This window comes from Herpailurus yagouaroundi, unplaced genomic scaffold (genome assembly GCF_014898765.1).
Source record: "Herpailurus yagouaroundi ecotype Mexico unplaced genomic scaffold, PumYag 145693, whole genome shotgun sequence".
NCBI classification, from domain to species: domain Eukaryota; kingdom Metazoa; phylum Chordata; class Mammalia; order Carnivora; family Felidae; genus Herpailurus; species Herpailurus yagouaroundi.
Window position 1 is genome coordinate 22,391 of NW_024422467.1, and position 13,461 is coordinate 35,851.

A 13,461-nucleotide genomic window follows, 5' to 3' on the forward strand; every position below is an offset into this window, starting at 1 on the left:
ACTGGTATTGTGTGGCAGAAGTGACCACTGAGTTTCTCAAACTATGACATCTGGATGCCTATAATCAAGAACCTACAGAATCCGAAGGTCGGCGTAAACAGTAGGTGCTACCTGGGAACATTTTAGTCAAAATAAGGAGTATATGGTAGAGGAGTGGTTGCCTCCAAGTCAGCTAGAGAATATAGGGAAAGAAAATAATGCCCTCATGTCCTTAAAGTCCCAGCTCAAGGTCTACATAAAGGATGTGCAAGCTTCTATGAACTAGCCACGAAAGAAATCATTATCTCCCGGGGCCACAGGGCCAGGAGGTGGGAAAACCAAATTCAAAGTCTACTCTTGTCATCTTCTGTATTACAACACAGCATGAAGTCCCAGATTCTCATGGTTTTTTCACATAATGTCAGGGCACTACTTGGGAATGGTCGGGGCCCTGAAAATTGTAGCGCAGCACATAGGCACAGCCTGATGACGCTGTGCAATTTGAACCCCCGAATTCTCTGAGGTGTCTTTGCCAACAGACGCAGACTTTCTGAGGAGGTATTTCCTCTCTGCCTGAAGAATCTGTCGTAATCTTGCCTGACGTGGCCGCCTTGCAGGGCACTAGTCACCCTGCACCGAAGCTACATCCAGCACCTCACGTTCCTTCAAAGCCCTGCAACGGGCCTCAAATTGCCACAGGCCCCAAACGGCGAGTTTTAGTGAGACCTATGCACAGGTGTAGAATTTACCCAAACAACGGCACGATTTTTCTAAAACAAGGAGTTAGAAATCTGGGAAATTTGTGCAGGAAAATACTGGAAGGTAGAGCATGAAGAAAAAATAAAGTCAAGGTAGGCCAAATTTATTGATCGGGAGTCATTAAGCCAAGGCTGTGGAGTCAGTGGTTTTGCCTGAGCAGATAGGGGGATGGCTCGAACAGTTTGCTTGGTCGGCTGACTGAGAGAAGTCCCAAGGGTGGCCCATCCTTCTTTCAGGAGAAACGCGAGAACTTTCACGATGTACTGCAGAGGAAGAAATCCAAAGCCTCAAGGAGACTGGAAACTTAGAGTGAATTTATCACGTAAGATGTGTTCACTCTCCTTGGGAGTTCTAAGAGATACAATTTCCACCAAGGCCATGGTAAAATGCTTTCTACGGGGAGCCCAGGCATGTGTGGCGGCTCTTCTCTGCTGGTCAGAAATTACTGTGGGCTTGTCCTTGAGGAAGGACATCGCCACTTCGCCAAATATTTATGCTGGGAATTGTTATCCCAAGTTTCCCCAATTGACCCCGGGCCAATTGCTAGGGTGACAATGCATAGTGGAAAGGTACATAATGAGAATTCCATGAGACTATTCAATATTGGCTCTGACCCGACACTAATTCCAGGCGACTCAAATACATATAGCAGTATTGTTCTCCGGTTAGAGTATTGGCTTATGGAGGTCAGGCAATCCGTGTGGTTTTATCTCAGGTTCCCTCTCACAATGAATCCAATTAGTCAATGAATCCATGCTCTGGTCCTTTCCAAGAGCCATAGTGCAGAATTAGAAAGAACATACTCAGTAAGTGGCAGAATTTCCACATTGGCTCCCTGACCTATGGAATGAGGGCTATTCTGGTAACAAAGGCTACACAGAAGCCGCCAGAACTGCCCTAACTATAAAAATAGTCAACCCAAAGCAATATCATATTCCTATAGGGAGTGGAGTGATTTCGCCACCATGAGAATTAGACAGATGCAGGGTTGTGATTCTTAGGACATCCCTTCCAACTTCCATACTTGTCTTATGCAGAAAAGATGGATCTTAGAGAAAGAGAGATTATTATCATCAGCCTAATGATGGCTATTCCAATTACAGCTGCCGTTCTCCATGTGGGTTTGTTGCTTTAGCAATCAACACATCCCCAGGCACTTGGTATACAGTATTGGTTGGGTAAATGCTTTTTTCCTTCTTCAATGAATATCACCAGAAGGAGTTTGCCTTGAGCTGGAAAGGGCAGCAATGCACCTTCACTTCCTCCTTCAGGCTAGATCAGCCTGACATCTCTGTATCAGAGATGAGCTTATGTCATAAATTATTCCTTAAGGACGGGCGCCTGGGTGGCTCAGGCGGTCGGTTGGCCGACTACAGCTCAGGTCATCATCTCGCGGTCTGTGAGTTCGAGCCCTGCATCAGGCTCTGTCCTGAGAGCTCAGAGCCTGGAGCCTGCTTCCGATTCTGTGTCTCCCTCTCTCTCTGCCCCTTCCCTGCTTTGTCTCTCTCTCTCTCTCAAAAATAATAAACAATAAAAAAAAATTTTTTTTTAATTGTTCCTTAGGGACTTTGATTACATAAATTATTCTTTCAGGATTTTGATTACCTTTCCCTTACTGCACGCAAGATATTGTTTCTTTGCATTGATGACATTATTCTGGTTGATAAAGAAGTTGAAACTAATATGGCCACATTGGCAACGCACTTGAATGACAGAACATGTAAAATAATTTGGTAAATAATTCCCACACAGAATCAGGCGCCTTCCCAATTAGTGAAATTTTTAGTGACCTAGTAGTCTGGGAAATGTCAAGATAGTGCTCATAGGTGAACAGAAAGTTCCTACATCTTGCCTCACCACCAAAGAGGAACTCAGCAATGAGGTGGCCTGTTGAGATGCTGGTAGTAACATATAACACATCGTGGTGTGGCACTATGACCCACGGACAAGTGATCCGAAAACCTGCTACTTTGGAATGGAACCTCCAGAAAAAGAGAAAGTTCTGTGCTCTTACACCTATGGCTTCACAGGGAGTTCCCCGTGACCAGAGGACTAGAAAAGAAATAACACTGTGCTCGATTTTCAGTTATTACTTCACAATAGCCATGCACCATCAAATTGATTTTCTATCGTTGTATAACAAGTTACCCCGAATTAACAGCTCAAAACAATGCAAGTATTTTAGCAAACAGTTCTGTAGGTCAGCAGCCAAGGCAGGCTCCATTGGTTTAAATTTGAAGTCAAGGCGTTGAGCATGCGGGCTCATTAAAGACTCGGAGAAAGAAATTGCTTCCAAGCTCATTCAGGTCTAGTTTAATAAGGATGTAGGACTGAGGGCCCTGTCTCCTTGCTGTGTCCTAGCTGAGGCCACTCTAGGTTCCCGGGACCACTCCTACACCTTCTTCAGAGTGGTAATGGAACATGATGGTCACAGTGGCCATGATGGTTACTCACGGGCTCAACAAAATTAACTTCCACTTAACCATGACCCATCTCACTAGGGCCACTGCAGACCGTGTAACCTGCTGGCAGCACACCAACAATAAGCGGCCAATATGATACTGTTTCTGGGAGTGGTAGGTCAGCTTCAAGGTGACAAGGTGATTCCTTGGGTCTAATTTCATAACTGAAGCAGTGCTTTGCTCTTACGCAGAGAGTTATTCTGGATATGGATTTTCTTCCCACTCAGAGTTCTCATAGAAAACCAACATTTGTAGTCTTAAAAATGTCATATCCAAGGGTGGGGCTCAGTCAGTTAAGCATCAGACTTCAGCTCAGGTCACGATCTCATGGTTCGTGAGTTTGAGCCCCGCTTCCGCCTTGCTGCTATCAGCATGGAGCCTGCTTTGAATCTTCTGCCTCCCCTCTGCCCCTCCCCTGCTCACGCATGTGCTCTCTCTCTCTCTCTCTCTCTCTCTTCTGCCCCCTCTCTCTCTGCCCCTCCCCTGCTCATGCATGTTCACTCTCTCCATTTCTCTCTCACTCTCTCTCTCTCAAAAATAAACACTTAAAAATGTCATATCCACCATCATGGTATTCTACACTGTATCATGTCTAAGAATGAAAATCACTTCACAGGAAATAAAGTACAGCAATGGGGTCGTGCTAATGGATTTCACTGGTCGTATGTTCACTATCATCTTGAATTGGCTGGCTCAATCAATAACGGAATGACTTGTGGAGTCTCAGTGTTCCAGCTTGTTGTCAATTCCTTTTGGAACTGAGGCGACTCTGGGAGGCGGCAGTGTTCTATCTTAGCGTCTGGTATGTGATGGCGTTTCTCCCATAACCACATTTGTGTCTTCGGCAGTGAAGAACTGGCAATGTGGGGACCTCCTCCCACTTACTCCTACAATGTATCCAGTAGCAAAATTTGGCTTCCCATCCCCACATCTTGAAGCTCTGCCAGACCAAAGGTTTTTGTTCCAAATGGGGAAATTTTATCAACAGGTGACCCAGCAATGACTCACTGAAATGGAAGTTGAGACTGCCAGTCAACTACTTGGGATTGCTCATCTGTCTCAGTCAACAGATACAAAGGGGGTTTCTGAACTGGCCGAGGTGGTAGAACTTATCAAGGATATGGAGTTCCCTGCTAAGCAGTGGCTAAGGATAAGGATGTGGGGAAGGTCTAGAACACTTCCTAATATGCCCATGTTTTGTGGTTAGAGTATGTGGAAAATTACAACCACCCAAATCAGGCAGGACATCTAATGGTCCAGATCCTTCAGTACAGAAGGATTAAGTCACCCGACCCCCAGGCCAAGCACCATGACTAGGTGAGGTGCAGTCTCAGGGCAAAGAAATGGACATTTCCAAAGAAATGGACAGTGAGCAGACACTGTAATAGACACCAGTTATGACCATGTGACCTACAGAAACTAGGACTGTTCCATAGTCTTATGACTTAATAGTAACTCCCACCTCAGGTGGGAACACAAACAAACACAAGTTACCTTTTCAAATGAACTCGTAGGGCAAAAGCCCAGCTTTTATTAACAACAATTAAAAAAATTTTTTAAACTACAACAACTTTTTCTTAGCCTCTGGAAGGCAATACTCTTAACTAACACATGCTAGGAGGCTTCAGCAATATCCCGTTCCGTTCTAGAAGACAGCAATCTGGTTCTTATTTTTTGATTGTTGAGATAACAGGATTATAGGTTTGGGCTATGCTTATCTTTGCTGAGAAATCTGTCAGATTCTATTTTGTCGAGTATCTTCTCAAGGTGCTTAATTAAGTCTCGTCTTTTAAATCTGAAAATGAAGAGACACGTCATTAACCAAAAGACACCCCCCCCAAAAAATCCCTATGATGTGGTTCAATCTACATGGGAATAGAAAATGGACCCTGGTGGTAGGGAAAATCCAGCAAATACAAACGGTGTCATTCAGGGTCAATGCCCACCTGAAACTCTGTGTGAACAGAAGTCTCCTGGAGCTTGGAAGAATGAGTGAGACTTAGATAATATCGATCTAAATAGCTGCAGAGACAGCACGAATTCTGAGTGAGGACCAGGGTTTGAGAAACGCCAGGCAGTCCCATCCCCACCCCTCCCCCAACACCACACTGGGCCCCAATGTGAGACGTGCTGGAGTTTCTCTCTATACCCACCTTGCTGCTTCCTTGATGGCAAATTCAACAAACTGTCTCCTCACTTTTGGAGGTCCTTGAATTCCTTCAAGCAATTTGAAGATTTTTTCATATTCTGAAGACATTTAGAAAAAAAAAATCCGTCAATATGTCTAAAATACAAAGAGAAGGTAGAACTCAATCTTGGTGTATCTGCTGCCCCAGTAGAGTCATTCAAGGGCTAGAATGTTACATAGTACGTGTAACAAGCTTTACATGCCTACATCCGGACACCTGAACATACCTACCTATGGAATTGTGGTACACGATAACCAACTAAGAACTGAAAAAGAACAAAAAAAGAAGTCTACTGGGACATTTCAGTCAGAATAAAAATGAGCTATCCTAAATTACGGGAAAACCCCATTCTGGAAACAGATCAACCTCAAGAGGCAAGCCGGATTTATTCCAAGTCGTGAAATGAGAGGGGCTTCCCATGGGTTTTTGTTTGTTTGTCTGGATACAAGTTTTGACACTACTTACTTCGTCCAAACTGTCGAATTTCTTTCATGATTTGGTGTTTTACATCACTATTCATCGCCTCTGGATTGAATGACAACGTATCCGGCATCATTCCGAACCGCACAGACTTCCTGGCGACCTTGGGGTCATCTGTAGAGAGACGGCGGGGAATGATTCGCCCCGCCAGTGAATTGCTACCAGGTTTGTGACTCAGCCCACCTTTGCTGAGACGGGTTAAGTCATGAGACAGAGAATCCAACTGGTTGGCGTGGAATACCATCTCCTGCCATATTCATAGGCTCTGGGGGAGCGGAGTTTGACAAGAAGCCATCAGTGTGGATCGACCACTTTCCCTCACCTCCCCGTGGATATTGTGACTGACAGGAGCGTGTAGGAGCTAAATTTAGAGATTGAGCTGCAGTTAGGTACAGGGGTGTTTGAACAACCCCACAGAGGCATTCATGTACTCCACGGTTTCTTAAATTTTGTATTTCATAGCAGAAATATAGGCCAGAGGAAAATCTCAGACCTGACATATTCTCATGGGGAGGTCAGGTAATACACGTAAAATGGACAAAGGAAACAACACAGTGTGAATGTGCGTTGGCAAGGAAAACATCAGGGATGTGACAGAGAGCAGGAAGGGGAGTCTCCTTGACCCCGGGGTCGGGCAGGGTCCTCTGAGGAGGTGACCCCTGGGCAGAGTCTGGAACAGGAGACAGGGCAGCCTGGGCACGTGTGGAGGACTTCTTCTGGCTGTCCTGAGGGCCAGTGCAGGGCCCCTAGGAGGGGGCGAGCCGGGGCCGTGGAGCAAAGAACTGAGGCAGAGAGAACAAGGAGGACACCCAGAGGACGCGTGCAGGAGAGGAGAGCAGGCCCGGGTCCTGCAGAGCGTGTAGACCAGCGTCGGGAGCTCCGATTCTGTTCTGAGTGCTCGGGGGAGTTGGTGGCGGGTTTCGGGATGGACGTGGCAGGGTCGGATTTCTGTGTGCACATGGTCAGTCGGGCTGCAGAGGCAGACAGTATGAGTCAGATCAGAGCTACAATGATAGATCAGGGGCGCCTGGGTGGCTCAGTTGGTTTAAGTGTCCGTCCGACTCTTGGTTTCGGCTCAGGTCATGGTCTCATGGTTCATGGGATCAAGCCCTGCGTAGGGCTCTGTGATGACAGCATGGAGCCTGCTTGGGATTCTTTCTCTCCCTCTCTCTCTGCCTCTTCCCTTCTCTCTCTTTCTCCTAAAAATAAATACATAAACTTTTTAAAAAGAATGATAGACCGTATAAGAAGCTACTGTAATATCTTGGTGAAAGATCATGTCAGAGAGAATTAGGAGCACAGACAGAAATGGTTGGATTCAGGAAGTTTTACAATATTTATAGGGAGAAAAATAAAGGAAAAGCAGAAGACAAGAATGAAAAGGGGTTACCAGGGCACCTGGGTGGCTCAGTCGGTTAAGCGTCTGACTTTGGCTCGGGTCATGATCTCGTGGTTTGTGGGTTCAAGCCCCCCATTGGGGTCTGTGCAGACAGGTCAGAGTCTGGAACCTAGTTTGGATTCTGTGTGTCCCTCTCTCTCTCTGCCCTCCCCTGCTCACAATCTGTCTCTCTCTCTCTCTGAAAAATAAACATTAACAATTTTTAAGAAAAAGAAGGAAAGCGGTCACCAAAAAAGAGAAGGAAACCAGTAGAGTGGGGAGCTTGGGAATCCGGGAAGGTTTCCAAGTAGGAGAGTGGGAACACCTGTGCCCAGTGTGGCCGAGAAATTAAGGGCAGCGTCACCCAAAGCGGGTGACCTTGAGCGAACTGCTCCCTGGCAGGGAGGAGCCAGAGGCCAGGCTGCACTGGGGCAGGTCAGGAAGGGGAGCGGGGCACAGGCATCCTCACCATCTTCCAAAGACACGGCTGAGCCCCCGGCCTGGAATGCTCCCTCTTCTTCCGGCATCACTGACAGCAGCCCCCTGGTCAGCCTACTCTTACACAGAGGAGAAGTCTTGAGTTCTCTATGACATTTCATTTGCTTCTCGGGCCCAACAGTAGACTCCTCTGCTTTATCTGTCATCATTTCCTGAGAAATATCAAGAAACACAGTCCATCAACGACAAAAATGCAACCATTGTAAAACCGCCTTGTACATACGTGTATACAACACGCGTCTGCATCATTGTGAGTTTTCTCGGAGGCCAAGGTTTACCAGGCCCTCACAAACACCCTGTTCTCGAGAAACCCAGCCTCCTTTCCATCCAGTCTAGGGGGCAAACGGAGGAAGCTAACATAGAAGACTATACAAAGTCAAACATGTTATAATCATAATTAATCACAGTGCTTAGGGAATGAGCAACTCTCATCAGCCAAACGTGGATGAAAATATGATTACCTCTTTGAAGAAGTACAAACCAATCTGTGTCAACCTGTTAGTGGAAATAGTTCCTCTTTTCTGTTCTCTTTTTAGGAGGCCACTACAAACCTGTTCACAACAGCTGACAAGACAATGGAAGGAAAAGGAAAACCTAAAGGCCAAGATCTCTCCTGAACTTAGACACAAAAATCCTAAACAAAAGTTTAGCAAATAAAATATAATAGTATCCTGAAGGATGCACGTCCTGCCTTAGGAGGGGGGGGGGGTTATTGCAGAAAGGCAATATTGTTTTGAAATTTGAAAATCAATGTGATGTGTCGCATTCACAAGCAAACAAAAAAAGGAAAAAACCATATAAGTTATATAAGTGGATTAAATCTCAACACCTATCCATGACAAAAACAATTAGCAACTTAGAATACAGGGTGACTTCCTTAATCTCCTAAAGCACATGTACAAGAGAAAACTATAATAAATGCCATACTTAATAGTGAAATATCAAAACAGTTTTTCCCGAGTTTGGAAGAAAGGCAAGGATGTCCACTGTCCACTCAATAATTTCCGGAAGGTCCTAAAAAGTGCAGTAGCACCCGGAAAATATAATAGTTGTAAAGTTTGGAAAGGAAGAAGTAAAACTGTCACTATTCACAGATGAAACTGTTCTCTATATAGAATATGCAAAAGAATACAAATCATTAGAGTTAATAAGCGAATTTAGTCAAGTTATAAGATATAATAAAAACCACTTTTTCTATTTCTGCAACAAATAATCAGAAAAGAAAATTTTAAATGCCATTGAAAATAGTATCAAATACATCAAATATCTGAACCTAATGAGAGATGTGCTAAAGCATGACATGAAAAGAACAAACCATCCCTGAGAAATTAAAGACTCCAGGAAATGAGGAGCAATACTTTTTGCATAGATTGAAATTCTTGTTGGTAAGACTCATTATGATCAAATCTCCCCCAGGTGATCTCTACCAATCCTGCTTAAAATCCCACCATGTTAGTGGGTTGCTTTTTTTTTTTTTTTTTTTTTTGAAAAATTAACAAGCAGATAGTAAAAAGTCTATGGATACCTAAGGACTCAGAATACACAAGACAGTCTTGAGGAAAAAGAACAAAGTTGGAAGACACACCCTACCAGATATGAAGATTCACTATAAAAATACTGTCATTAAAACAGTGTGGTCAGGGTGCCTGGATGGCTCAGTCGGTTAAGCATCCAACTTCGGCTCAGGTCATGATCTCCCAGTTCATGGGTTTGAGCCCTGCATCGGGCTCTCTGCTGTCAGCACCAGAGCCTGCTTTGGATCCTCTGTCCCCCTCTTTCCGCCCCTCCCCTGCTCGTTCTTTTTTTCTCTCTCTCAAAGATAAATATTAAAAAAAAAAAACAAACAGTGTGGTCATGAAGTAAGTTTGGGCAAACACACCAGTGGAAGGGCAGAGGACCTAGAAACAAACCTGGAAATACAAAACAGCTAGATTCATCACACAAGAGTCCCTTCAAATCATTGTGGAAAGGATACTGTCTTTGATAAATCCACATGATAGGTACAGGGGGAGAAAATGAACCTTTATTCTTACCCCATTTCATTCCATAAAACTTTACTAGAGATGAATAGGGGATCTAGTAGAAAACTTAGGATATTATCTTCATGGCTTTAGGGTAAGCAGAGATTTTTTTAGCAAAGAGAAAAGAAGCACTGACTAAAAGTAATAGATTGTTTAATTGGATAGAATTAAATTTAAAACTTCTGTTCATCAAAACGATGCTTTTTAAGAGAGAGTAAAAGCAAAACAGATCGGTAGGAGAGACTCAAAATTGTATATATACATAGTTGGACAAACATTTATATATAAAATATTCATATATTCATATATATTTATAATGTATAAATATATAGTAAATATAAATAATATGTAAATTTTGTGTATTTAAATATATAAACATGTATGTATAACTGGAGATACATACATATACACTTCTCTCTCCAAAAATTGCTGGAATCCAGAGTGTATCTACGTAGACCTATATCAGTTTAAAACTTACAAACATTCCAGGTGCCCCTGGTGGCTCAGTCAGTTAAGCGTTCGACTCTTGATCTCAGCTCAGGTCATGATATCACGGTTTGTGAGTTCAAGCCCCACATTGGGATCCTCACTGATAGCGTGGAGCCTGCTTGGGATTCTGTCTCTCCCTCTCTCTCAAAATAAATAAATAAACTTAAAAAGTTTACAAACATCCCAGTAAAATATAAGCAAATGACCCAAAGAGGCACTTAATAGAGACATACCCAAATGGTCAATCCATATCTAAAAGGTGCTCAACTTCATTAATCAGCAGAGAAATGCAGTTTAAACATCATGAGAGGTCCCTGTACAGCCTCCAGAGTGGCCTAGATTCCCAAATGTCTGTAGAGTGTTTATAACGCGGTGCATCTAGAACTCTCATCCATTGCTGGACCCAGACTCCCTCCCAGATTCTCAAGGCCATAGCTGAAAGGTTAGACAGAACTTTCAAGGCTGAGATAAATCAAGGAAAATACAACTGAGCAACCTGGTGTCAGTTGAAACAGGGTAATTCTGGAGATACAGGAAGCATGAACTGATGAAGAGTTTTTTTAAGATGTTGCTGTTTGAACAACTCAGCCTTGACTTTTGTCTGCAAAGAGTGTGGGCTACCCTAGTTTGTGTTAGGAGGGGCACAGTTCTGGTACGACCCTGTGAGGGAGAGGACGCGTGGTTCCCCAAAAGGACACAATAGACAAAAACAATGGACATCAGCTTTGCTAGTGAATAAAAACGTGTCCCCATACACCCGTTGGTGATTGTTGCTTCTTCTTTAGTGAATTGCTTTTTCTTTAAATGCCCTTAACTTCCCCAACTATTACATTTGTTCTTCTCTGTTAGGTTTTTATATATCAACACCATATGCCCCATATCTTTCATATTCATTGTACATACTTTCCCCCTAGTTTGTTGAAAGCTACCCTGTATTCTTTTTTAATTATTTTTTGAAGTTTATTTATTTATTATGAGAGAGAGTGCACAGGAGAGTCAGAGAGACACAGGAGAGTCAGAGAGAGACAGAGACAGAGAGAATCCCAATCAGTGTGGAGCCTGATGTGGGGCTAGAACTAATGAACTGTGAGATTGTGACCTGAGCTGAAACCAAGAGTCAGAAGCTTAAACAACCGAGCCATCCAGGCGCCCCCTCTCAGTATTCTTTTTAAAAAGTGTCTGTTTAAAAAATAAATAAATAAATAAATAAATAAATAAATAAATAAAATAAAAAGCTTTTGTTTTCGGGGCACCTGCGTGGCTCAGTTGGTTAAGTGTCCAACTCTGGATTTCGGCTCAGGTCATGATGTCACAGTTTGTGAGTTCGAGCCCCACGTCGGGTTCTGTGCTGACAGTGCAGAGCCTGCTTGAGATTTCCTATCTCCCTCTCTCTCTGCCCCTCCCCCACTCGCTCTCCATCTCTCTCTCTCAAAAAGAAACATTTTTAAAATACAAATAAAAAAATAATTCTTTTTTTTGCTAGAATGAACCAGTGCCTGTTCAAAATGTTTGAAATGAAATAAAAATAGAGAAAAATAAGGAAAAAAGTGAAAAGTAAGTCAAGAAAACACTACATTCCATATAAATGTTAAAATTAAGTACTAACGGGAGTAATTATGGCCAAAGTGACAAGAAAATGTGCCTTCTTGTAAAGTTTCCTAACTGCTGCCATGTTTTTGAAGGTTAATGTTTCATGACTTCGTCCCCTGCAATACTGTTTCTGGTAATTTATAGATGTGAATTTTATAAAATATTGTCTATAAGTATTATATTATAAATGAAATTTAAAAAGTAGAAAATTACACATATATTGAAAGCTTAACACCACAGAAGCGGTGAAATATCTTCATATTGCTACAAGTACTCTGCAACCATTAAAGCACAGGTTTGACACTAACATAGACCAACTAGAGAAACTGCTGATGAGATAAACTTACAGGACACAACAGGTTCTGAGATACGCAGAACGATCTCGATTTGGGTTAAAACGTATCTGCACATAAAAAAAACTGCTGAAAGGGAAGATAAAAAATATGTTCATGCTTTACTGTTTTCTCTTTGTATTTATAACATTTCATCTTTTCCCCAAGAGGAACAAGTTTTATTTTTAAAATCAGAATAAAATGTCGTAGCTAAAAGAAAAAAGATAAATAATAAATCAAAGAAAAGTACCTCACCCCACAACTGAAACACAGCATCCATGGAAGAACAACTCCCCGCAGAGTGCCTTTGCGCACCCAACGAAGACCTCCCCGCAAAGGCTGAGACAGAGCCCCACACTGCTCCGCAGCCACGGCTGAGACAGCAGCCGGGGCCTAGTCCCCCCACTGCAGAAGGGACACCTCCTCAGCCAGGGCTGAGGCGGAGCACTCAAGGCGGAGTCCCCCTTCTGTGCACAGATGGACCTTTCCAACAACAGTCTCAGCTCCCCAGAGGCAGCAGAGGGAGCACCAAGAAAGAGCCCAACGTCAAGTTGTCTCCCCGACGGCTCACGCAGAGCCCCCGAGGGCGACTTTCACTCCAGTCTTAAACGCCCGAGGAACAGCACCCCCACTGGCTGTGACACAGCACCCATGAAAGCCTCCCCAGCACTGAGCGTCCCCCCCGACCAGCCCGACGCGAGCAAAGCCCACCGCCATCGTGGCTGAGACAGAGCACCCAGGGAAAAGTGCCCCCTCAGGCTGAGCCAAGCCCCGAGGAGAGGCTCCCACAGGCCGAGGCAGTGGCCCTCGTGGGCAGGAATCTGGGGGCTGAGGCAACGCGCCCGAGGAAACGCTGCCCTCGCACGGCTCGGGTGCACTGCCAGGAAACACCCCCACCCCCACTCACTCACGACTGACATGAGCCCCCGGACAAGAGTCCCCTCCCCAGCACTGAGACGGTTCCACGAGGAAAGCCCCTCGCGGAACTCCGTCTCTCTGACCACCAAACTGGCCGACACCCGCTGCCCAGGGAAACGCCGCCCACCCCCGGGCTGAGACCAGAAGCCAAGGAACCGTTTCCACGGAGCTGAGCCAGATCACCCAGCAAGATACCGCACCTAAGGGAGACACGCCTCCCGAGTTCAGGGAGAGCTCCCAGGGAAAAGAATCCGCGCTCCGAGTGTTAAAATCCTGACCTTGTTCCCGGAGCCTGGCAGTAACCCGCAAAATGGCAGTGAGGCTGTGGTGCCTCTCACGTGGAACTTTCTAGAAATGTGCCCTCTG

General features: G+C 44.4%; 1 protein-coding gene across 1 annotated transcript; it reads right to left on the bottom strand.

The window, feature by feature from the left end:
• Nucleotides 1–4,703: 4,703 nt before the first annotated feature.
• LOC121026591 (integrator complex subunit 6-like) lies at nucleotides 4,704–13,453 on the bottom strand. The gene is made up of 5 exons (XM_040469398.1): nucleotides 13,374–13,453; nucleotides 7,717–7,897; nucleotides 5,855–5,983; nucleotides 5,354–5,447; nucleotides 4,704–4,995 (listed from the first exon to the last, which is right to left on the bottom strand). The coding sequence occupies exons 2-5, from the start codon at nucleotides 7,892–7,894 to the stop codon at nucleotides 4,896–4,898; spliced, it is 501 nt and encodes a 166-aa protein (XP_040325332.1). The 5' UTR covers nucleotides 7,895–7,897; nucleotides 13,374–13,453; the 3' UTR covers nucleotides 4,704–4,895.
• Nucleotides 13,454–13,461: the final 8 nt, after the last annotated feature.

What these genes read in the sequence shown, in the direction of transcription:
- LOC121026591 (XM_040469398.1), bottom strand. Translation starts at nt 7,894, where the DNA reads ATGATGACAGATAAAGCAGAGGAGTCTACTGTTGGGCCCGAGAAGCAA. An exon ending in AGCCGTGTCTTTGGAAGATG is followed by an intron (nt 5,984 to 7,716) that starts GTGAGGATGCCT and finishes GTCTCTCTACAG; the next exon opens with ATGACCCCAAGGTCGCCAGG. An exon ending in GCCATCAAGGAAGCAGCAAG is followed by an intron (nt 4,996 to 5,353) that starts GTGGGTATAGAG and finishes CTTCATTTTCAG; the next exon opens with ATTTAAAAGACGAGACTTAA.